The sequence below is a fragment of the Manis pentadactyla genome, chromosome 7, assembly GCF_030020395.1.
Source record: "Manis pentadactyla isolate mManPen7 chromosome 7, mManPen7.hap1, whole genome shotgun sequence".
Classification (NCBI taxonomy): Eukaryota; Metazoa; Chordata; class Mammalia; order Pholidota; family Manidae; genus Manis; species Manis pentadactyla.
In genome coordinates, this window is record NC_080025.1 from 56,280,291 (window position 1) to 56,306,874 (window position 26,584).

General features: G+C 38.8%; 1 protein-coding gene across 1 annotated transcript; it reads right to left on the reverse strand.

Annotated features, from left to right (window-relative positions):
* HBP1 (HMG-box transcription factor 1) lies at positions 1 to 25,524 on the reverse strand. The gene is made up of 11 exons (XM_036918978.2): positions 25,440 to 25,524; positions 18,214 to 18,397; positions 15,871 to 16,099; positions 12,902 to 13,040; positions 12,425 to 12,536; positions 12,227 to 12,339; positions 9,993 to 10,149; positions 9,198 to 9,342; positions 4,480 to 4,797; positions 2,207 to 2,348; positions 1 to 401 (listed from the first exon to the last, which is right to left on the reverse strand). Exons 1-11 carry the CDS (start codon positions 25,452 to 25,454, stop codon positions 384 to 386), a joined length of 1,572 nt encoding a protein of 523 aa, XP_036774873.2. The 5' UTR covers positions 25,455 to 25,524; the 3' UTR covers positions 1 to 383.
* Positions 25,525 to 26,584: the final 1,060 nt, after the last annotated feature.

Here is a 26,584-nt window from a genome sequence, read left to right on the forward strand (position 1 = left end):
TATAAACAGCAGTTATATACTTTTAAATTCGCATTTTGTACAATTTAAAATAAAACATGTATACACTTCTCCTCTCTTTCTACTGTACTTTAGCACCACAGGATATCAATTTTCAAGCCTATATTACCTGATAGACATATATGAAGTTTGGAAGAAAAATAAGGCAATTTGGTTTACAATGTTGATAGTTTTAGCTTACGTAATGCTCTAATGGAGAAAGCAAATCCTCACTCATATTATTAAATCATTTCAAGACTCAGTGCTATCAGTATCTTATGGTCACACGAATTCAGGACAAATGGCGAGACCTCGATCTTCTTAAGTCTTTCCACCAACAGTCAATTTTTATGCAAGTACAGACTTAAGGATATAAACATCCGGGTTTAATGTTGTTGTGAGCCCTGTAGAGATAAAATTAGAACTCAGTGAATGTTTACAAATCAATACAGTAATTCTACAAATGAAAGCTAGGATAGATGACAATGTTTACAATCTTACTATTTTACAAAAATCACTTTCTCAAAGAAATCTTCTGCATACGTGGATGTTTTATTGCCCTGGTCTAGCTTGGATTAACACATAGTCTACAGGCACACACCTGATCATCTACATTTGCTCTCTTACAACACTAAACTCTGTTTTCTACCTTTATCTCGTATCTACCTACCACTTCAGCATTTTATTAAAAATCATAATAATAGAGAAATGTGGTATCCACATATAAATCAAGTATAAAAATCAAATGAATAATCATATTTGAACTGACTGTTTATAGTTCATAATGCATGAGCAAAACTGGAAGTTTCTGTGATGACTGCCCTTGTACTGTTCACCATGTAACTTATTCACTATGTAAGAATTTGTTCTCCATGTACGAACTTGTTTGTTATGCCTCAGAAGATTGGAGACTGACGAAAATTAGGCTTGGAGTGGATTAATGATTGTGCATTGAGCATTGACTCCCCTGTACAGAATTTTATTGTTGTTAACAACCATTTGATCAATAAATATGAGAGATGCCCTCACAAAAAAAAAAAAAAAAAAAAAGCACAAACTTCCAATTGTAAAATAAATAAGTAACCGGGATGTAATGTATAGCATAAGGAATATAGTCAAAATATTGCAACAACTTGGTATGGTGATAGCTGGTACCTAGAATTATCATGTATATAAATGTTGAATCACTGTGTTGTACACCTGAAACTAATGTAATGTAATACTGTGTGTCAACTACCCTTCAATAAAAAATAATTATCTACCAAAAAAAAAAAAAATCACTTTCTCAAAGGTGGTGATTTTATGGAAGTTCACTAATATCTGATGGTTTGAACATCCAAAAAACTTACAAAAGTAAAGAGACAGATGGACTAGGATAAGCAGAAATTCCTATCACACAGAATTATAAGGCCAGAACTTAAATACCCAGTTAGCTACCCTCCTGTTGGAACCTAGTAACTGCCTCTTTAAAAGAAATGCTTCCAAAATTTAAATAGATGTGAGCTGCATGATACTATTAAAAACAAACAGGCATGATACACAGAATCCAGGGCCAGCCATCCTGCTACAAAGTATTGATGTCTTTCTTCCCTTCATTTTAAAATATTTCAAACTGAGCTCATTTTATCATGAAATTTTCTTGTAACTAAATTTAAAGTGCTCAGCAGATGCTAGTTTCCAACAGAAAAGTTCTAAGAACCAAGCCTCTCTCTTGCATTATGGTGCAAACTTTGCATCAGTCTTCTTGGGTCTTTATTCTTCCTGAGGTTTTTAATCTAGAAGTCTGCCAGATGTCATAAGTCACCACAAAAGTTGGTTAATACACCCCCATGCCTGCATCCTCCTCTGCCCCTCACCAATAAGAAAGGCTGTTGAGACATATCACCCAAAAATCAGAAATATTTTGTGACATTAGTGAGTTAGCAACACCCGTCTTTTAACCCAACTAGAAATACTACATTCCAAGATTTTCTACCTCAACATTTCTGAATAAATATTCTTAAGCACACGAGACGGCTAACTTTCCATGCTAAAAGAGTAAATGGCACTTGATGGAAAAAAAAATGGCAGCCTGCCTTACCTAGTAAGGATAAAAAGGCTGAGGAACAGCATCAATACAAGCTTTTAAGTTTTAGAACTGCTCCAACATGGCAGTACAAATTTGGGGATAAAGCAAGATAATTTTAAGCAACTACTCATTGAAACATACTGAATTGGTTCTTTTCCTTTTCCAACAGTCAGGATTTAAACGTTTCTGTTCTTCAGCCAAAGCCTTTGCTTCTAATGTATACATCCTTCTCTCTTCATTCTTCATTTTCTTCCACCTGTCACCAAGGATCACACTTATGGCTCTGTAAAATAAGTATTTACACAATGCTGAAGGCAAAAATTTATCATAAAACTCATGTAAAGTTGCTATTCAGGAAGAAATATAAAGTTACAAGAAAAAAGAAGACAAAAACTTGTCCAACATAGAGAAGGGAAAAGGTCAAGGCTACCGCAGTCAGTTCCAATAAAATCCTAAGTCATATGGTCCATTTATCATAATCTTGGCAGTAAAGCCTCCTGGAATAGCGCCAGTATTTCCAATTGTCAAAGGGCATCTAAAATGGCTAAAAATTGGATGTTTTAGAAAGCTTAAAAAAAAAAAGTATTTCCAAGAAATGGTTTAAACTATCATTTGGAACTATCCTGGTATATTGGCTTTTCTATTTATGATATTAAGGCAATATTCATTATCAACAGCAAGAAGTATTCACCTTGCATTAAAAGCTGCCTATAACCCATCAAAGAGTTAAGATTTAACTTTTTTTTTCACTCATGCAACCATAGTGAAAATGTGGTGATATTAACTATATACATACACTTTACTGTTTTCTCTCCTAAGACAACATCAAATAACCCTCAGGCAATATCTGTACTTAACACTTGACAAAACTGGATAAACCCGAAGTCAAACTGGTAAGAAGCATCATGATAGAAACTGGAAGCCATTTCCTATTTATATTTGTTAATCTGTTCCCTAATCTTCTAAAATCATCTCATCCATGCAGACATAAACCATTTTCCTTCTATGGAGAGCTTTTATTAATTTCCTTACACTCATACAACAGAAGGTCCCATTATGATAGTCATTTTACAATGACTGATACAGAAACTAGAAATGAGCATCTGAGTTTTAGAAGAACAGTAACTAGGAGCTCTGCTACTGAAAAAGAAATGAAGTATGTGATAAATAAATTTTTTTTTACCCAGTAAGTTAATGTAATTAAACATTTTACTGCATCTTCCTTTATTAAAGTGAAAACCAATTTTTATACTTTCTGGGTTAAAGGTACCATATAATAGTTAAGGTTAGCACATTTACCAGTTAAACAAATTAGTAAGAAATACTCACGTATGGATCAATTCCCAAATCAGAGATGCATTTGGTACAGGAAAGCTTTTTTTTTAAATGTAAATACTTAATTAAATTTGTGAGAACATATTGGTGGTTACCAGAGACGGGATGGAGGTGGATAAAATAGGAGTAGGGGGTCAAGGTACAAACCTTCAGTTTCAAAATTAATGTGTCATGGCATGTAATGTACAGCAGGGGGGCTATGGTTAATGCTGCATAGATTAGAAGGTTGCTATGAACATAGATCTTAAATGTTTTCATCACAAGAAAAAAAATTAACTGTGGTGATGGATGTTAACTAGGCTTATTGTGATCTGTACAAATACTGAATCACATTGAACACCTGCACCTAATAATATGTTATGTCAATTACACAACCCCCCCCCATATATATATATATATACAAAAAGATGAAGCCTTTGAGACAGACTAGAGTTCACAACAATTACTTTACATGGACAAGATCTGACTTTCCTCATGACACCAAGGGTAACAGACATAGTGGTTCTGGCTGGTGACTAACTGGAAGAGGGGAAGGAGGACCTGGAGGGAGGGAGGGGGCCGTGGAAGGCGGTCAGGGTACAGCAGGCAGAGCAGGAAGGACAAGCGTTCATTTTTCATTCCTGGGCTCTACTAAGGACACCTCTAGGTTTAGTTTTGAACGAATCTGGCAGTGATCATGAATTTCCAATGCCTGCACGTTCCATAGAATGACAGCTTTCAAGTACGTAGAGCCCTGACATCTGACACACACCGAGTACTAGCAGTTCTTTTTCTGTGTAAGACTTTTTTCTGAAGATGAACCAGTCAGTCACTTGTTGGAACCGTGTCCTCTCACAGGCAAATGACATTTGCTATTATTTTAGAAGGTAGATCCTTACCTCTTGGGTAACCTAGTTATCTCTAGGCGTTATAATTATACATAACCCTAAAAAATCCCACTTAAACTTTTAAAAGTCAACCAGAAAAAACATAGAATTAATTAATAAAAGCTATTGAAGAATGGGTTAACTATCCCAGTTCCTGTGAACTGCACTGAAGTGTTTCTCAATTATTATAATAAGAACCATCACAATTTTTACCTGTTATCTTTCCCTGGATACATCTGAGTATATTCAACTCTGTATTTTTTGGCAAAAAGCATGAAGGCATTCATTGGTCTTTTGCACTTGTTTGGGGAAGTGGCACTCACAGTCCCTGAGCCATGGTTTTTGACAGCTTTTGCATACAGAGAACTGGACGAGAGCTGTGAGGATCCAGGAGAGCCACAGTTTTTACTGAGTCCAGATCTTGCACAGTCTTGACCACCAGATCCTCCACAAGACAAAGATGCACGACGCTGACGAGCCATACTACTCAACACGTAGACTGCAGAGGAGTCCATGGGCGTGAAGTCATAGCTAAAAAATACAATTATTAACATGGCTTTAATGCAAGTTAAATATCTGACCTGTAAAAACAGGAGTTTTTAGAAACCCTTAACATCTGACTCTAAATTTCAATGTATTTTCCCTTATATGATGTTACCAACACTTTCAACAGCTCCACCACTGACAGCTGCTTATAAGATGAAAGCTTATGTATACCCTGACAAAATTTTTTTAATCTGTAGAGAGTACAAAAGTAAAAAAGTGACAAGCCCCCCCAAAGGAACCTGTTATAATCAATGTACTTTACTCTTAGAAAATACCTCTTCCAGCTTCCATGTAACAGTTATTTGCAGACTTGAGATTATCCTATTTGTCAAAAAGTGAATCTAGTATCTTGGCCAACAGACGTCTAAAACTAGAAAATTAAACTGGACTGGTGCCATTCACCAGGCCTAAGGACTAACCACCACAGAAGACAAAACGTTGAGTAGGGCAGTCAAAAGCAGTTAAACGCAGCTGAAGGAACTCACAATGGTTGTTTAGGTACAAACAAGTCCTGTATACATCATCTTCCCTGAGTGCCACTCTTACGACACAGGCTAGTAACTTAAAAGTAAAAACCCAGAATCATCAGGAAGGCCATATTTTGTTCGGTATATTCAGTTCACACAGGCATGCAAATCAGCTACCCATATTAACTCTTACTTCCTCAACAAGCTTGCTTGAGACTATCACTGTCCTCTCCTGAGATGAAAATCCAGGCTCAGAAAGACAAACTATTACTCCCCCCACAGCCACACAGCTACTGGATGCAAACTCAGACCTGCCCATCCACCTGCAAGGCCCCCAGCTTCCTCACCGTCTGGTACTCCATGCGGCCCCCGGCACACCTCAAGGTGGACAAATAATTAAGAGCTAATGCAGACCACAGTCCAAACATAACCTGCCAAAAGAATTCTCTTTTGTTTCAACTGTGTCAACTCCTACTGCTGATACTTTTCATCTTACCAGAGAACCTTTTATTCTAAATCCAGCTCCTACTTCTCTCCCTGACACAGAAATTCTGGTAAATACATCAAAACAGGTTCATAATAACTATAGGAATATTATCTGTTTAAAGGTAAAGCAAGATGAGATTATGAATTATTTTAAAGATAGATGGAGAGAGCTCCATGATGAAGCTCTCAGTACTGCCACAATACAGATGACTTCTGCCAAGTAACCACACGATGGCTGGTTTTTTAAAAGATTTTACACAAAACAACTATTTAGATTCCAAAATCATCTAATGAATGCTTAGCAATCAGAGAAACAATTTTTGCTACCTTAAGCCCCTCCTCTATACAATTTAGAAAAACAGCAAACGTAAGCATTATAAATGAACCTAGCACACATTTATTCATCTCTACCTAAGAAAAATATTTAATTACAACTTGAAATACTAAAGGATTTTAAACTGGGGTAAACTAATTACTGAAATTTGAAAACCCCACCATCTAGTGGTACAAATACGACTATCAGCTATTTCTTTATGGATACAATTTAAAGTACAGCTGACCCTTGACCACCACAGGTTTGCACTGCGTGGGTCCACCTAAACACAGACTCTTTTGCAATAAATACATAAATTATTTGGTGATCTACCACAACATGAAAGCATTTTCTTTTCCCTGGTTTGCGTCATGGTGAGATTATGGCATATATGTATTGAACAAAATATGTGTTAATCAATTACTGGCAGGGATTCCAGTCAACAGTAACAGTAGGCTAGTACTAGTTTTCTCTGGAGTCAGAAGTTGTATGAAGATTTTCAGTTGCTCAGGAGGTCAGTGCCCCAACCTGCGTTGCTCCAAGGCCAACTGTTGTTTGAAGTATTCAACCACAGAATTCAGCATTTTCAGGAGTTTGATATGACCACAGCATTAAAATATCTAAAAATTTAAAGCTTAATCTTTTGCTACACTCAGCACTCCTCTTCACTGTCTAGAGGCCTGAAATGTGCCTTGTTTCACGTCTACTTTTTCTTCCTCCTGTTCCCTAAGCTGAGAACGTCCTTTCCCACCTTTACTATTACTCTTTAACAAAAACTCCACATTAGTGTACTGTCTACTAGCCACATTACAAAAATCTACTCATTTAATCCTCCCTTCCATTTATGCTCATTTTACATATTTCTTTTTAAGGAGTCTTAGAAAGGTTAATTACCTTGCTGGGGCTTCCACAGCAAATCCACTGTTGCAGAGCCAGGATTTGAATCCAGGCAGCCAGCCTTGGAGCCCATATTCCTACCAGGCTCCCTTGCCATTCAGTCAGCACATACCATGCCATACACATTTACTGACCCATTTCCTTCCCTAGACTAGAACAAAGAGGCAGACCTGTGTTTTAACTCATTTTAAATCCCCAATGCCCAGCACATACTCGGCTCTGAAATGTTTGATGACTGAGAGGGTAAAATAAAGAATTCTGGAACGCTGTGTTCAAATCCCACTTCTGCCACTTATTAGTTATTAATGACCTTAGACAGGTTATGCAGGGCAGCAGAGCTCAAGGAACTGCTACAAGAACAGCCTACCTGAGACTCCGCAGGCAGCCCCACACAGCAGGCACTCCACTGGGTGTCTATTACTGTGCAAGTAGCCGAGACTGCAAACGGGATGGCACTTGGAATCTTTATAATCAACAAGCTATGTTTTGGGCCTGTTCCCTAACTCACTCAGCTTTGGTTTTCCCTCTCTTTAAAATGAGGATATAATCGAATAGGGTAGTGAAGATTTACAAAGTTAACATGTACAGTGCCTGGCACATAACAAGCACTCAGTAAATTTGTTAAATTATATTCCTTGAACAGAAATGTCAACTTCATAAAGTCAGAAGTGACCATCTTAAACCTGCCTGATGCCTAGAAGACTAGCTTCCTTTCTACCACAGAGCCAAACACTGTCATTCATCTACTGCGGGCTTCTTCTGGCCTTTACCAAGCTGAAGTCTACTCAAATGTCCTTACCTGACATTAGTTTTTGCTTAACATTATTTCTAAGACTGATCCATGTTTTAAAATCTATGGCAAAGGTTCATTTTGTCATTGATGAAAGGAACTCTACTGTATAATTATATTTCAATTTATGTATTCACTTTCCCATTATGAGTACTGATACTGTTACCAGGTTTTTGCTATCATGAGCAACACAGCCAGGAACTTCTTTACACACCTCCTAGTGCATGGCCACAAGAATTTATTCTCTAGAGTATATATACAAAGGAATGGAATTGGTGATATTCAGCATTATAAGATAAAGCCAAATTATCTTTCCCAATTTTTATATCAGTTTACACTCTCACCAGCACATAAAAGACCTCACTGATCTACATTTTAAGACTATTACACTATCAGACATTAAAAATTACATTGTTTTTCTACAGTTTTTTCAGGGAAGAGTGTATAAGCGGGATATACCAAACAGCACTAGTTTCCAAGCTTACAGATATTTATTGAGCATATAGCCTGTACCAAGACCTACGCTGGATGGCTTTTTTAATAATAGTCTCATTCTTTTTTAATAATAGTCTTATCCTTTTGAAATAAAAATATATCAGCCTAGTATTTTATTACATTAAACTGAAATAAAATGTACAGGCCAGCAGGTACTCTTGAGAATTCTCTACTTAATGCCAATGTATCTGATAATTATCTTAAATAAAGAATGAGTCTTAAAAATCCCAGATATCTACATGCACTTTCTCTGGGAACCTGCTGGAAGTAGGATGAACCAAATGTGCCTGTTTGCCTAGCAGGGGTGTGGGACTCCCGAGTGCTAAAACTAGAAAAGTTCCATATAAACTGAGCCAGTTGGTCAACCCTCCTGAGTTCAGGACACACGGGTTCTTGTCCTATTCTACCATTTATTAGAAAAGTGATCTCAGGAAAAATTCTTTTCAAGTCTTTCCAAATGTCAAGTTTTTGCTATTTTTACTGTTTATTAATCTATGCAACTAATGCCCTTGGTCAAAATGAATATTAAACAAAGATACAGTTAACTGAAGAAAAAGATATAGCTAACTACAGAAAACACTACTAAAAGAGATTTAGGGACTGGTTAAAAACAACTGGCCAGATACAGCAATTTTTAAATTACGTAACTCTCAAAAGCTCATCTATTTCATTCTTGGTCATATAACTAAGATATTTCCTAATCTAATCCTAAGTGTTTTATGAACTCACTTTTCCTACATGACTACCATATGTAAAATTCCCCTTGAACTATTATTTTAATTACCAAATAATTTTTCATTTAACCATGTATATACTTCCTCTAATTAATCCTCTTAGAATGCTCAAATTTTAAAGGTTTAACCTCCTAAATATCTGCCTTTGCAATCATTAGGGAGGTTAGGGATAAACTTAAGCAGAAAAAAAAATCCAATATTACCTTTTAAATGTATCAAAAACACCTGAATCATCAAAATTAATGGCATCGGGGTGTCCAGGAGGTAGACATACATCACCAATATGAATTTCACAACACGGAATGCCATGCTGTACCACAGTCAAGCTTGGATAGAATGACGACCAACCTAGAGTTAAATCAAACAATAGTTACATAAAGGATGGGGACTGATAGAATGCACCCTACCTGTTTATTACATGATAGACAGACCAGAAAGTTTTTACTTAAAATAAGTACCAAGACTTTAAACGTGAGTTATGCATCTTTGCCAAAGAACAAGTCCAAGTATTTTCTTTAAGCAATGCCAAAAGGCTTCCAAAATAAGTTTAATCCAGCATTTAATTACCACAGAGTCTACCAATCCATGTTTCCATCAATCTACAAGACAGTGATAAATGATGATGACTGAGACCATGAAGTAGTCTCTGGAAAGTGATCCACGTATATAGTGTATTTGGCAACCCTAAATGAAAGCAACTAACCAGAATAATCCACTCCCCCCAAAACTAGCAAGGTAACACAGAGATTACAGTATGCTAAGGAACTGAAAAGTTCATTCCCACCAGAAGTTGAGCTCCGCCTGACTCCTGCTAAGATACTTCAGCATCAGTTGGTATTATTATAAGGCATTTCCTATGGTAATCTTATTTAGGTTTAAAGAATTTTTCCCTTCAAATGTATTTTTCTTACTCATCAAAGAATTATGCCAAAAGACATAATTACAGATTTAAGAAGCTTTCTTTAAAAAGTTACCACAAATTCAAATTGAAGCCCTACCTTTATTTTTAACATAGAAAGGGTGGTCCAGCTTACACTCTACAGTAAGTAAACCATCTTCTACTGTACCAGGATCAAAAGTCAACTTCAGTACAGACTCGCCAAATGATACACTTTCTTCATGTGATAACAACTTTAGACCATCAGAACCATAGCCCTGAAAATACATGCACAGAGTGAATAATTGGCAATGTTCAATTCAACATAGCGAAGTTCCTGGTATGTGAAGATTTTGTGGAAAAGGTAAAAATAAACAAGATAGGATCCCTGTTTTTAAGGAGCTTTTGACCCAGTCATAAAGGAAGACACATATATAAGCCACTATAACATAAAGCAGACTGGAATAAGCATTTTAACTCAAGTATATATAAATAATGCTAATGGCGTTTAAAAAAGGGAGATACTAACTCCAAAAGAGAGAGAGAGAGAGTAGGGGGACTTCTAGTTCCCATTTGAACCGGGATGTAAGAATGGAATTAAAAAAGGTAGAATATGCCTTACACTGGGAAGAGCTGAAATTAACAACTTCTCCGCAGAGTGCTTTGTTTTTGCTAAACATACAAGGTGAGTTCAGAGCTGTGGCAGTTAAGACTGAGAAGGAGGGGCCAGTTGGTGTAAAGGGATCTTCAAGACAGGCAAAGGGCTTGAAAGGAGGGGCAGAACCACATTTTACATTCACCATCATAGGCAGACCTTACCCCTAACCTCCCTAATGAGCCTTGGGATATCAATGAAAAGTACTGTTATAAATATGACTGTCAGTGTTAAGATGATGGTAAAGACAACAGAATAAACAGCACCTCTAGTATTCAATTTATTTGAAGATATAAGAGAAACCTATTACAGTCTTGAATTGACAGGTATGGCAATGGCAGAATGAGCTAAAAATAAATTTACCTGATATTTATTGAGCATTTAGTACATCCTAGATGGTAGGCTCTGAAAACAAGCCTTAAGGACCCATCATCTCTTAAACTCACAGAAAAATAGGAGAAGCTACAGTATCCCATCATTATTACACTAGTACATGAAGAAAGTAATGAGACAGAAGTATGACTGTAAAAGGTTTTTTAAGAAAACAGAATTGATTAACTGAGGGGGGGTCAAAAGAATCTGGCCAACTAGAAGGATAGTAATACTTTTAAAAGAAAGGGGAAAAGTAGACAAGGAAAGGGAATAAAAAAGGTCCAGTTTTGGTTATACTAATACACTGAGTTTGAAGAGCTGATTGACAACTCATGTACAGGTCTAATATGCAGTTGGAAACATGCAGGGGGGAGGCTACAGACCTAAATATGTAAATAACTGAATTATACAATCTTCTTGTTCTTAGAGCTACAAGACCTTGAAACAAATACAAACCCATTTTACAAATCAGGAAGCAAGTGCTTAGTGGCATTAACTGTCTGCGCAAAGCTGGTCACACAAATAATTGCTGGAAGGGCTAGAAAAAGCCGTTTCCCGACTCCAAGACCAGAGTGCTTGCCAAAGGCCCCCCAAGAGCTTATTCTATCAGAGAGAGGAATTGGTCAGTAGTGAGGAGGGGCAGAACCACATTTTACATTCACCATCATAGGCAGACAAGCCACCAGTCAAGAAGATGGAGATATTTAAGAGATAATCAGGGTGCTGCCATGCTACAGAAATCAAGACAAGACAATCCACTGTGCCAAATTTTGCAGAGATGTCCAGCAGAACAAGAAGTCTCTCTAGAAACCAGAATAAAACTAGTAACCTGTGAGATAATTGTAGTGTAGTAGTAGAGGCCGAGTCAGACTATGGCACACTTAAAAATAAAGAAAAGTAGCAGCAAGAGGGAGAAATTAAGGCAGCCAGTCAGGACTATTTTTCTCAAGAGTTTCAATAGTCAGGGGCAGCAGGGTTATAACAGGAATTTGAAAGCATACTCAACATGCCCAGGTTCTCTGCTTTCAGGGAAGGTGGACAAATTAAGGACTTCACAGACAGATGCCAGCCCACGTTTACCCTACTGCTGCACACACTGCTTCTGCTTATTGACTGAGAGAATACCAGTGTCAGGGGGCCCCTTAAGAAGTAGCTTAATACTTAATAATCAATTTTAATTATCCAAAGGGGAATCACCACTTTGTACATTACCTAAGGCTTTGTTTGCTTATTCATTTTCTTTTTAATGCCAGTTTATTTTTCCCCAGTATAAAATGTATTTGTTTCCTTTTGAAAGATTCTGAAGTGTTTAAGAATTTTAAATCAACCTTGTAAGTGTCCATTTGGAGATCTTCATCATTATGGCAGCCTTCGGTCCTAGCAAAATCTTCAACATCCTGCCATTCTTTATTGCTTCCCTTATGAAAGCACAATCGGGTGCCTAAAGTTTAAGTGAAGAACCAATATTAGATATGTGACTAGTGAGCTACACAAGTAAGCTGTAAAAAAATCAAGTATTTTTTTACCTTTTAAAAAACAGTGCCAAGCAGTTGAAGGCCAGGAATTGCACCACCCCAAATCGTCGTCATCTGAGAGGGAGGACATGCAGAAAATGCCAGATTCTGACTCACTGTTTGCCTACAGAGAAAAGTTATTATAAACTTTATTTTTACTTTTTAACACATTTTGTTAATCTCTATGTTAACCTCAAAGCCTTAGGCTCTCTTATTAGTAGATAATCATTCTAAACTTAGGAAAAAATACACTTTTGAAAGTGGACATTTTTGGAATTTTTAGTTAAATGTGTGTTCCCATGTGTAACAAACTTTCCTAACAGTGAATAGGAGCTGTACATAAAATCCAATCCAGCTCACTAGCAGACAATGAGACTTACTATTACCTATCTGTACGCACTGCCAAATAATTTCTTAGGGAGGGAAAGTTAATACTGTTAACTGTTGTGCAAACTTCTAAGTTTAATTTCACAAATTAATTCAACTCACCCTTTCATGTCTGACTGGTGTTTCCCCCTTCCAGTGGTGATGAGGGAAGGCTGGCTCGCCCTTCGAAGAGGACACTGGTGGAGGGCGTGCATAGGAATGTAAACTTTTGCTAGTAGCTATGATGTGTACAGGAGATGATCTAAAATAAAGCAGCAGTTTTAACCATGAAGTATAGGTCCTTAAAGTGATATCTTTCCTTCTGAACAAAAGACCTTCTTCCTATTCAGAATGCCGGGGTTGTTACACAGAAGACACCCATGGAAAACACTAGTAGAAACCTCAAGACTCCACTTACGGTATGCTGTTCCTTAACTCGACTGTTTACCCAAGCTCTTGTCACACATTGTACATAACATTTTTTTTCAGATTTGGCAATGTATTTTAAATTCCAAATTACTGCTTCATTTATTCATTCATGTTTATGTAAGTACATACAGATGTCCATCTTTTCATTCATGAGGGATAAACTGAGGAGCACTCCCTATACATTTTTCTCCTACTCTGATGTGACTAAGTCTCCATATGAGGAGGGCATCGGAGCTCAATGTGGCCAACACTGAGCTCCCCGCCTACCAACCACTGAGCACTGTGCATATACAATGACTATCTTATGCTAAAATGCCTTAAACTTACTGTAGCACAAAGCAACCTATTTGCAACTTCTCGTAATGGACACTTCACTTTCTTGCTGAAAAGCATCTACACCTAAGGCTAGGTATTTCCCCCCCAGGTTCACGCCCCTTTCCCCTTTCAAAAGCCACTTTACCAGGTAGTGCTCCCTTTAGATTACATGGGGCTCCAAGAACACACTAAGATCCATCCCCCACAAACAGATCAGCCAGTAAGAGGAGCAGCAGGCCCAGAGATGCCCAGTGGTGCACAGACTCAGGCGTCTGCAGAGCAGCAGAGAGCAAGACTGCAGAGCTGAGGGGTAAATGTGTCTGATGGTCCCAAATCACAACAGTTCTCTGAGATGCCAAATAGGGACTTGGTTGGTAATGGAAAAGTTATGCCTATCTATGCAGATCCTCTTTTAAAGAGGCAGGAGTATCTGGCTTTCCAATTCTTCCCTTATTCCCTGAGAAATTTTATTAGCCCCTCAGCTTTTATTTTATCCTCCTTCAACATTTTTCATTATACCATTGTGGAAATTACTTTTAAATGAGGATCTATGAACCTATACTTTGCTTTCATGCTCACATCACTTCTTAAATAAAAACCCCTGATTTCCATGCATTTTAGCATATTCTCCAATCAATTTTGGATTTCAAATTACAAATATTGAGTATTTCATCTTTGCCCAATACATTTAGGTCTTTATGTAGTACTAAAGAATGACCAAACTGCTAAATTCCTTAAGTCCATCCCTGTCTTCATGGCTAATAAAAGAAAATGAGTTTATCAGTTCTTCTGTTTAACCACTTAAAAGTAACACTGCAATGTTCTAAAGTATACGAGGCCTGAATGTTCTATAAAAATGAACATGCTAAACATGCCTTAAAACATTAATACCACTGGAACCTTCATCCCTCTATCTACACAGGGATGACATAAATGTTACCTATCCTCAGCCCCTTGGTACTATAGTTACGACTTCAGACACCCACAGCTTGATACCTAGCATAGTGTAACACTCTACAAGAAGCTGTGTGAACAGTCCCTGACCGTGTTAGCAGCAGGCAAGACAGCATAGTGCGACTCTTGGCTTTGATCCCTAGGAAGAAGGGAAGCACAGACAATGCTGCAGAGAATAAATTCACATCTTTAGGGAGATACTCATTTACTTATGTTTTTATTTATATTGATTTTTCTCTGAGGTGCTTATGCTTACTCAACTTTCCATGAACTATCTTCTAAATCCTGAGTTTGCTGTGAAAAAAGAAATTATCTCTAAACTAGAAATGAGATGAAAAAGTCCAATAGTAAATCAGGTTTTTTTTTTTTAATTGTAGAAGAATTTTTAGCTTTCTGACTGTTAAGATAATAAGGAAAGCTGGGACTATAAAGAAGTAATAATCAGAAAGACAAGTTTTCTTTCCTGGAAATTTTTATGGGATTATACTTGAAGTTAATGAAATTGGATTTGTTCTAATCAAGGCCAATATCCTACTAGAAAGAAGAAGAGCTGCATAACTTAATGGGAAAAACCAGTACTTCCCACCTAAACAGATAGCAAAGAATTACTTCAACTTAGGAGCACTACAAAATTCATTTATTCCTATATACGGTATGAACTATGGTTTATCCTCCCACATGGACAAAAATCTGGGCATTTCTCTCCCCTCCAAACTATCATATTTACCTGTGTCTTTTTACATAGATAATTTTATAACTTTAGGGATAAGTAAGGAAACATTATCCACTCAAGTTTCTCTATGAATTGTTAGTCAGAAGCTTCCATAATTTCACAACACAACTTGTTTTCTTAAATGCTGGTCTGGATATATGAAACACTGGTTTTTACCAAAGAGAGTCCACTTTCATAAGTTCCCAAATTTTAGATTTTGCACACTGATAAAATAACCTCAGGCCTCATACACTGTGGAAGAAAATAAACCTAGACCAAAAGGAACCAGACTCAAGGTTGATAAAGGTTTTATATTAAAATATAAATTGTTTATTATTATAATAATTATGGTTCTTTAAATATATTTTTCATGTCTATAACTAGAAATATATAATATTTCCTTATCTAATTTACTTTTTGACTACTTTAAAACATTTACTAATAGTTTTGACTGTGCTGTTCTCACATCATTTTTACCTAATTTTCCAAGTATGAACTCAAGATATTAGGGAACACCGATCTTTGATCATTATCAGACACATAGCTTAATAGCTTAATTCTAATATTTTACTCAAATTCTAATTTAAACAAACCATTCATTAGATGGTTAATAGATTATCATTAAAACAAGAACAAAATAATTAACATCTTTTTGTAATGATGTTACAGCCAAAGTTCTGACCTGTTGTAAAATGAGCACTGCATAAGAGGACTTTGGGGACTGGTGGCGATATTTGCTAATTCCGTTAACCAATCCACCTCATTTTCACCAAAAGTATTTTCTGATATGTCTGAGGTATTTTGGTTCCAAGATGGTCTTGGATATTCTTGATGTGAAACATCTGAATTTAGCTGGTATATGGCAGATTGGGAAGGATCACTTTGAACAGCCTGAAGTTCAGGAAGGTCATCTGTAAATAAGCACACACAAAATTATAAGAAGGAAATTACTAATACAGGGAACAATATTATAATGGAAGAAGTTCTCAAATTTAACCAATTAATTTTCTGAGAGGAAAATTATAAATTTGAGATTTTTTTTTTGAATGAAGCAGTTTCAATTTTAAAAAATGACACTTTATACACTTAAGGATCAACAGAGCCTGATGGAAAAGTAAACCTAATTTGTTTTAATTACTATTAATGTAAATGTCTTCACGACTTCACCACCCAAACCATGTAATTATCACAACTGTTTTTAGACTTGGAAAAACAAGGTTTATGTTTTCTAATTTTTCCCCCATTTTATAGCTCACCTGGGAATAATTCACATACCACTGAGCAATTTTTCTGTTAACATGTTAATGAGAGAAAAGGCATTTTATGTGTACATACATGTACTTATTCACATGCTTTATTAACCTGCTATACAAGATTAGTGCAATAATGAAAACAATTTCCGATGAGACTATAGATAACATCGATTTTTAGGTACTATTTACTCAACTTTATCTGTGCTAAATTATTTCTTTGTACTGAAAAATTCTGAACTCAGGTAATATTTGTTACTTTTCCCTAAGTGTGTTCCTGGAAGGTAGTTCATGACAGACTTTCAGCTCCCCAAGAAAGAAAACTCAGGTACCAAGTACCAAGTGCCCCTCAGGTACACACCAAGTCTATGAACACAATCCAGACAACTGAATTGGAAAAAATGGAATTAAAAAAAAAAAAAGAGAGAAGGGGAGAAAAATCATCCTTGTAGGCCTTGAAAAAAATTCTCTATGAAACACACACTTATAAACTCTGCAGGTCCACTGGGTCTCTTCAATATGTCAGTCAAGAAACTCTTTCAGTCTTGGGAGTTCTTCTAAATTGTCACTAACAGAGTACACACACATAATTTCTATTCAGGCAAATATCCCAGAACAGCGTACTAACACTAAAACATGAGTAACCTACTAAAACTGAAACGTCTTACATCCAACTACTGATTAAGGATTCCTAAAAACTGACTAGAAGATATGCCCCTTTCACAAAGCAGTGAAAATCTCATACCTACTTAATTCCACCCATTATTCTCATGCTGGTATAGCTATTTCCCTCCTCTCATTGTTGCCAGCACCCTTTGTTGACCATCACTTCTTCATTTACCGTAAAGGATTCATTTCTGTCTGTCAGATTCAGAAAATGAGCTGCTTTTAAACTGAAGTCATGAGGGGTGATGCAAGTTTCTGACACCTCTGAGTCCTAAGTTCCTGGTCTCCTCCTGAAACCTAAAATGTGGTGGTGGAGAATCAACTACCTGATCAAAATGGTGCTTCCTGCTCAACATTCACCACTACTCAATGAGTGTTAGGGCCTGGCAACCCACTGGCATTCAAACAGGTTGTCTCTCAAGACCTTCAGAATCTCCAAATTCTCAAAGAGCACCCCGGCATGCCATCACCTTTACTTCATCATTAGTGAAATGAGGATAATCATATCGTGTCAGGGTTTTGTGCATGTTAAGGAAAACTGCATATGAAATGGAGACAAAGCCAGGGAAGAGCTGGGCAGCAAGCCAAGGTCACTCACGGCTGTTTACTCTTCAACACCGGCCTCCAAGCTATGCGATGCAAAATCACACCACCACAAACCTAAGTACTTTTACAAGTTGCTTACCTCTGGAGTAGCTCAGCAGTACTGATAACCACAAATGTCAGATCCTCAAGTTTCAAAAATCCACTCGAATTTCCCCATTATACCAACCATGAAGAGGGGCCAGGCATAATTTACTGAGCTCACTCTCATGTTTCCAAAGTAGCCTTCTGAAAAGCCACGCAGCAGGGTTTTCCTAAAGTGTTTTATAATCTTTACCCACAAAGGTGGGCTAGTTAAATAATCTGTAAGTGAGTCTCTATGATAACCATAAATAGCCCAAAGTTACATTACTTTTAAATAATATTTTACAAGCAATAGCAAGAGAACAATGAAAACTCTTAATGTACAAATACTTTTTAGCTGTTCAAGATGGGTGAAACTGGCTAAACAGGAAAATTAATCTGAGTCTCAGTAAGATTCCTAAAAACCTTTTAGTTTTGTTTACCAAGCTCCATGTGCTCATCACAGGAGTTGTATCCAGGTGAGGACGGCAGATTTTCATTACACTGCAGCAATTCCAATGAGTCATTCATTCCTGAAGCTCTCTTGTCCATTACCAGCAAGAGTTTCTGTACAGCATTAGGCATCTGATTTGTCTTCACTTCCCACACCATGTTATGGTGCTCTGACTTGAAATAAAAAAGAATATAAGGAAAAAAGTCAAGTCATGTGATTTGGAGATCATGTAAGTATAAAAATCCATCAACGACATCACAGTGTTGTATCTTTAACTTAATCATATATCGCTTTTTGTTTCCCCCTCAAATTGTTCAGACCAGGATGACTCCTGATATCCTGGGCTACAACCATATAGTCGGCACTAAATTATACCCAAATTCCAGAGGATTAATACTTTGAATTTGTAAACATCTTTTATTTAAAAAAGTAACAGCACCATTACATATACTTTTACTTTTTTAATCTAGTAACTCTTTCAGACCCAAATATTGAGACCAACAAAATCTCTTTAACTTGGATCTTCAAATTTAAAATTCATAAACTTCCCTCAAATTAAAAAAGTGAAGGAATATTCCTTTTTTTTCTGTTATTTTAAGATTCTATTTTCTCTATTTACCAACTGTGTTCACTAGTTTGTTTTCTCATCCTTGATGAGAGGTGAACAAGTTTAAAGAACACTTAAGAATTTTTTAAATTGCCATATACTTCTCATAAAATTAAAATGCTGTTTTCCTAATGAGACTTTGGGAATTGAGACTTTGAGGCCATAATAATGATAAAAACCAAGTATCCTTGTGAACAGACTATTATTTCTAGAAAGATGAATAACAATCATGGGAAATTTAGCTAAACAAACAGTATGTCTACCATCATCTCAAGCATACACAGTTACCACCAGGAAGAAAATAATTTAGGTTAATACACCTAAACAATTTCTCAGCCAAGTCTACCAACTAAATTTTGTTATGAAAATAAACTGTGGGTATACCTTTCACAGTCTTGGTCTCTGGACAATGATAAAATTGGTTATTTAACACAGGTGACAGCAGCAGGGAGATATCCTGATTTCTCAGGCTCTATTTCAAATCTCTATTTTTTAAAAAGTTCTAATGAGCTAGTAAGAAATACACAGAACATTCTAACATGACACATAGCTTTTCCTCAAAATAAAACAATGAAATATATTGCTGTTAGAAGTCAAGTATTGCCAGCCCAAGCTGATAAAAAAATGCAGTGAAAGATGTTAACTGCTTAATATTTACACTAGAGCTTTCTAAGGCAAGACATAATCATCAACAAACACTGGCAACATGGACAAACTTTTTTCTATAAAGGATTTTTTATTATGAAATATATTTTTCCTGACTGTAAGATAAACAATCACTGTTGAAAAAAATGAAAAAACTTTTTTTTAAAAAAAAGGAATACAATTACTTCTAATCCCACCAACCGGTTTTAGATACTGTTAACATTTTGGTGTATTATTTTGTAATCCAATCTCTTTTTCATGCAGATAACTACAATCATATGTTTTTCTTCAACTTCATAATATAATTAATACCTTTTTCCTTAAGTTCATAAACATTTTCCTATTTCATTATTTTTTTCAGATTTATTTGAAGTAGTTAACACAATATGTATCATAAGGATGTGCCAAAATCTACTTATCTTTACTGCTGAAAAAGTTCCTAGTTTTCTCACTCTTCTAAACAACACTGAATTTGCATTCTTAATTTTTTTTTTAAGTTTTCCGTCACATCTGATTATGTCTTTAGATTCCTAGAGATTAGTAGGTGGATGGCAACTAAACTTCTTAAAAAGCCAAACTGCCGAGTGGCTTACTTTATTTCTACTTCAGATGCTGTCTGCTGGCACCCTTCAAAAATGACCCATACCCTGGGCATGGCATAGAGCCTTACTCAATACCGACTCTAAGGTGTACGTACTACTGAGTAGCGAAAAGGGCACTGGGTTAGGGGTAAAGAAACACAGGTTTGATTCCAGCTTGATTCATGACTAAATATATGATGGAAGTGGCTGAGTTCCTTCTAACTCAGTGTCTGCATCTGTTAAACAGGGCTAATGATACCTGCTCTAGTTTCCTCCTGGAGTAGTTGTGAGGACGAACTGAAGCAAAGTGAATGAAAACAAACATAAAATGACTTCTTTAAAATTTTTTTCATCTCTAGATTGATATAGGGCAATATTATATGTACTTTGGTCACTGAATGTCCTAAGTAGATAGTAAATGGAAAATAGGTAACAACAGAAGACCGGACAGCTAGCTATTTAGCTTCACCAATTTCCTCCCAGGGAAGTACTATGACAAGTTACCCAACACATCTCAATACAAGTCATGCATCATGCCACTGGTTTAGGCAAGTAACAGCTGACCTATCTCAAAGATGTTTGAGGCATTTACTAGAAATTATCACTTTTCCAGTTTAGTTCAATCCCCATAATGCACTGATTATATAAACTCATTATATAAACCCCAGCAATGCTGCTGGGGTATAACAAATAACTTTCTACAAAATCGGTGGCTTACAAGAGATGTAACACAAATCAGGTTCTCAAGCATCACTGGCCAAATCATGATTCTGAGCCTCCACCTTCTCACTGCAAAAATCAAGCAAACTTAGCTTGATCAGGGAATCTCAAACCTCAAGACACATATAATCCTGTGTGCTTCAAACAAAATAATGGCCAGGCCCCAGCTCGAGAGAATATGATTCATTTCGTTTTGGGTACAGCCATGTGCACTGGTTTTTCTTTTATTTCAGAAGGACCCCAGGTGCACTGTGAGAACCAGTGGGCTAAAAATGATTGCAAAGTCCTTTTAATTTAAATACATTTATTCATGTATTTAATAGATATTATATACAAGGCACCATACTAGTTGCAATGTGAGACTTCAGTGATGAAGGGTTTGTCACGAACCTCAAGGAATCTACACTTTAGTGGAAAGTTATAAGTAAATGACCACAGCTCTACAGAGAGGACTTGGCTATGAATGGGTAAAAAGGAATGAAGAGCGGTCATGGTACTGGATGAAATCCACCCAACAGAAAATCCAGCATCACAGAAGGGAGGATGGTCTTGTGTCTTGTGGTTATGGATACTAAAGCTGGAAAGGTAGACTGGGATCAGAATCTTCAATTCTAGTTTAGGAAAACTGGTTTGCTTTTTGTAGATTTATAGTAAGGACTCTGAAATGAGGCTGCATCAGATTTGCTAATTACTAGCTATGGGTCCTAGACAACTTAAAATTTGTATGCCTTGTTTGTAAAATGAAGATAATCAAAACACCCGTATAGGTTGTAAAAACTCAGTAAGCTATCAGAGGTGAAAGGCTTCCAAGAGTGCCTAACAGAGTAAACCCTCAATGTAGAGTGGCTTATATGAATATTAGCAATTATCAGATGATGGGAAACCACTGAGTACTTTTGAACAGAGGTCTGACATGATAAGAACTATAAACATTTTCTTTCAGTCTATTTAAAATACTATACTGAAACACAGTATGAGTATGCAGGGACATCTATGAACTATTTCAGGGAGAACATATTAAAAACACTGTATGCACATTCCCAATTTCTATGTTAAGCCACCTACCTTCAGCTTCCTTTGCAAAAGTTCTCATAAAAGAAAAGGTAATTTGTATTTTCTGTGCAGATTCCTTATTAAGTTATGCCTAAGACACAAGAAGAACTAGTCATTCTATGGGAGTTCTTTGAACAGCTAATATTAACAGGTTGGACAGATTTTAACTCTTTCCATAGAAAATTTTCCAATATTTTAAGTACATAAAACATTTTAACCTATCTTAATGACTCAAACTCTTTATGAACATCTACTGTACTATGTTTCTCATACAAAACAGTACAAAACATCCTCTCATATTCCCCTCCCTCTGCCGAGCTCTGGTTTTCTCTTCCTGCCTAGATATCCCCCCCACAGCTCGTCCTGCGGTGCCCACCGCTCACCACTCACAGTGCACTAACATCTCCTTGCAACTTACATCACTTCTGTAGCACTTTGTCTTAGTTATCTACCAACATCCCATCACATCCTTAAATGAGGCTGGAAAAAATCATTTCAGAGATACCTACAAGTAACAGAAGAGACCAAATAAATATCCTGAATTTGGTTCTGTGTGTCTGCACCTCTCGTTGCTCAAGGCTATCAAAAGTCTGGTCTTGAGATCACGGAGGGTGGTTTCACTTCTGTAAAGCTACCGACAGTACAGGAGAGCCCAGGCTTAGGAACAATGGCCTAGAGGGCCACGCTTGCACACTAGTAACCTGGGGGAGGTCCTTACCCTCAGCCTCACAGCACCTCTAACTCAACTCACAGGACTACTGTGAGCATTAAATAAAACACATGAAAACAAAATTCAAACCCATATACAAATGTAATGTTTTTTGGTCTCTTATTTTGCTCTGTCCAACTATTTGGCCGAAGGCAGGCCTCTGAGATAGTAAAGGAATATCAGAAGAGTCCATACTCAAAAATACTCCCCTACATGTATTACACCGGACGTTCATTCTGATAAGCAAGCTCCTCTTTCAAATATCTCCCTGTGGAGCTAAACCTGTTGTTCATTCATGCTTTTGTATATGGCTTTGGTATTAAAGGATTTGGTATGGCTTACTTGTACTTTAGTTAAGAGTTAACTAAATGTCACATGTCAACTCTTCAGCAGATCAGTGATTCTCAAAAGGGAAGAGTAAAATTCACAAGCATTTTTTACTTTGAAAAGCCATGTTCAATATCACAAATTTGAGTGGTATTGACTTTTTCAACTTTCATAAGTAAATAGCCACAAAATCTTCAAAAGGCATGGAGAAGTCCAGAAATAGCTGTCTCAGTGGATAAAAAAGGAAATTAGGTTTTACTAAATGCCAACCTACTACGTGCTGAACATTTCCACATCGTCCAATTTTATTGGATGCAAGTATTATTGTAAATATTGTGAACAAAGTATTATTATGGAGGAGGAAAACAGGACTCTGACAACTGAGTGGGAACATCTTTTTGAGAAAAAAGACAAAAGGTGTAGATCAACACAGGTTAGACGCTTACTTTCCAGTGCCTCTCCTTCCCTGAGCCCTGACCTTCCCAACCTCATATGGATTATCACAGACAGGGTCTTCTAAGACATGCCTTCCCCTCATCATGAAGGACTTTCTACACCCGCTCAAACTGTCTGTGGGAGGGGATGAAGAGAATTTACAATTCCCTTCTCCCTCACAGGAGGAAACGCAGTTTGTAAAATGGATCACAGTAGTCCTCCCTTATCCGCGGTTAGCCTGCTGCGGTTTCAGTTACCCGCAATCAACCTCAGTCCGGAAGCAGATGATCCTCCTCCTGACAAAGTGTCGTAAGATCAATAGCAGTCTAACCTACTTCTCGATACCTAGGTCACTCACGCCACTTCATCTCACCACCCAGGCATTTCACCATCTGGCATCATCACAAGAAAGGGGTGAGTACAGTACAGTAAGGTATTCTGAGAGACAACATCCACGTAACTTTTATTATAGTACATTTTTATGAACATCCTATTTTACTATTATTGTCTTGTCTAATTTACAAATTCAACTTTATCATAGGTATATATGTATACGAAAAAACAGCATATACAGCGCTCAGACTATGCCGGTGTCAGGCATTCACGGGAGTAGGATCTTGGAACAAATCCTCCCTCCCCCCACCCCCGCCCCTCTCATGGAGGGACTACTATAGTTTGATCAAGGAAACTTTACAGGTGACCTCAACACTCTGGTTAGCGTAAGGCAAAAAAACAGCAAGAAAACAAAAAAACAAAGACTAAACGTTTTAGGAATACATTACCAATGTAGATAATTGTCTATGAACCATAAAAACGACTTACAAATGTTAAAATTATTCTTTTTCCAAAGGTAACTTTAATTTCAAAACCACTGTTAGGAGGAGTCATCTGTTACTGCTAGTTAGAGGAAGATAAATCTAAAGCACTTGGCCAAAATAGTTGGTAGGACTCCAACACTTCCCAGTATATACAACTCCCTTTTACCCTCCTCCCGTCTTAGCATCTGCGGCGCCCCGAGCTAAAGACAATCTTGAGTACTGCCCAGCTGCCACTGCTCCTTTTAAAAACGATTTTTGCTGAAAACTGAAGAATGAACTCTACACAGTGCTGAAAGCAGGGCGGCGAGTGAAATCCCCTAGACAGCATGCAGCATTTTAAAGAAGCCACAAAAACCCGGGCTTCGCCTGGGTTCTTTTTGTTTTGTTTCAATCCGCCTGGGGCAGCAGCAAAGAGGTTCGAAGGCGGAGACTGGAATTGCCTGGCAAGCCCGGCGCTCGGTCACAGGGAGGCAGCGTCTCCCGGTTCACACCAGGTCCATCCCCCATCCTCTTTCGCCATTTATCGTTTTCCCCTCCCCTCCCCCCATCATGTGACCGCAGCCTGGACTCCAGGCTTGTTTTTCCCCTCGGCTCAGCTCCACCGCGCAGGCGCCTCGGAGTCCATTCATTCGAAATGCGTAACAATGAGCCCCGGGGCCCAGCGACTCCGCGAGCTTCCCAGCTCGGCCGGAGCCGCTCGCGGCCCCGAAGGAGGCGGCGCCTCACTGGGGTCGCGGACTCGCGGCCGGCCGCCCAGCCCGGGCCGACCTCCCACCCTGGGCCGACCTCCCACCCTCCGCCCACTCGCGGGGAGGCGAAGTCAAACTTTCCAGGGCAGCCCCTGCGCCGCATCTGCCCCTTCCCCGCCCTGGCCCTCCCCGTGTCCGCACTCGACTCGGCCACCCACTGCGCAGAACGGCCCCAAGCGCCCCGCAAGCCGGCTCCTCCCAACCTCAGCCCCCGATACCCCTGGGGCCGCGCCGCCGCGCAGCCAGGTGAGCTGGCGGGGGGCGCGGGTTTGCGGGGGGCGGTTATCGGACGGTCGGGGCGGCCCTCCTAGGAGGAGGGGCGCAGACGAGCTCGCCCGGCCGCCCGGTCCCCTCGAGATCCTGCCCCTCCCTTCCCCACCCCCATCCCTTCCCGGACTGAGAGGACAACAATCCCGCCGCCGAGTGCGAGCAGCACCGGCGCAGGCCTCCCTGGCCGCGACAACGCCACCTGCAGCTCCCGTACCCCCTCTCCAACGGACGCCCGCCTTTCCGGCGCGCGTTACTGCTCCCCTCGCCGGTCTCACTCGTCAACCGAAACTTTCCTACTTACCAAACCCGTCGCCATTACCAAGTCTTTCAAGCTTCGTCTTCCCCCTCCCCTCAACCCCAGGAGGGTTGAGCCACCTACCAGCTCTCTCGCCCTCTTATTGGTTTATGGAGCTGCCACTCGATCCTTCCCCCTTCCCATTGGGTGATACCTTGGCCCATTTTGGGGGCGGGCTTGTGTTGACTTTTGTGTTGCGTTTACTGGAGAAGATGGTGTGTCAATCACTAGAGTGAACTCTTCGGATTGGATTACTGCCCAGACTCCGGGGACTCAAGCCTAACTTTGCCTCCGAAATGGATTGTGGGTTCGTAGTCTCAGATTTGCTGGTTCCTCCGGGAAACTGCAGGCGGGAGGAACAGGTGGACTACAGGTCCCATAAGTCTGTGCACAGCGCAGTCTTGATAGTAAACAAGAGTCATAGGGACACGTGTATCAGCTCGTTTGTTTTGGTTTCTGGGACAAAAGGGAGGGGGCGGAGGAAGGGAGTGTTTTAAAGCTTTGGCTTCCTCTCTTTCTCTGGGCCTCTGCTGGCCCTGGGAGCAGCATCCCCAGCCCCTCTCGCAGCACTCATTCCGGGCCATGAACAGCCAAAGTCGCTCGTTGCTCCCGGTTTGGCTGGCGGCCAAGGTATTGTTGTAGTGCGAGGGGAAGGAGATGACTGCACCAGCGGAAGCAGTGCAGCCTCGCTCGGGACCCCCGTCCCCCACAGATCACGGCCCCAGGCGTGACGTAGATGTTGAAAGGTGGTGGTAGGCTCCTCGGGGAAAGCTCGAATTCATTTATCCGAAGCCTTGCCTCGTCACCCCCAGGACAGCAACTTGAGGTTTCTTTTCCAACTCTGTTCATTCAGTTCATACCAAATGCCGGCCATGTGCTAGGCACTGAGAGGCTTTGGGAGATGAATTGTGAGAGAGACGCTCCGGGTCTAGAGAATTTGCAAAGCTGTAAGCGGGCAGAGGGGATTAATACTGACTTTGAAACTGAGGCGAGTCGAAGCGGTATACTGACCAGCCTGCACCTTAGTTAAGGTAATACACAGGGATATAATGTGTGATTTGAAGTGATTTAACTTGTGAATCATTAAGTTTTCTGCTGAGCTTTTGTTAACCATTTTCCCCCTCCAGACAACCTCCCATGATAAAAGAATA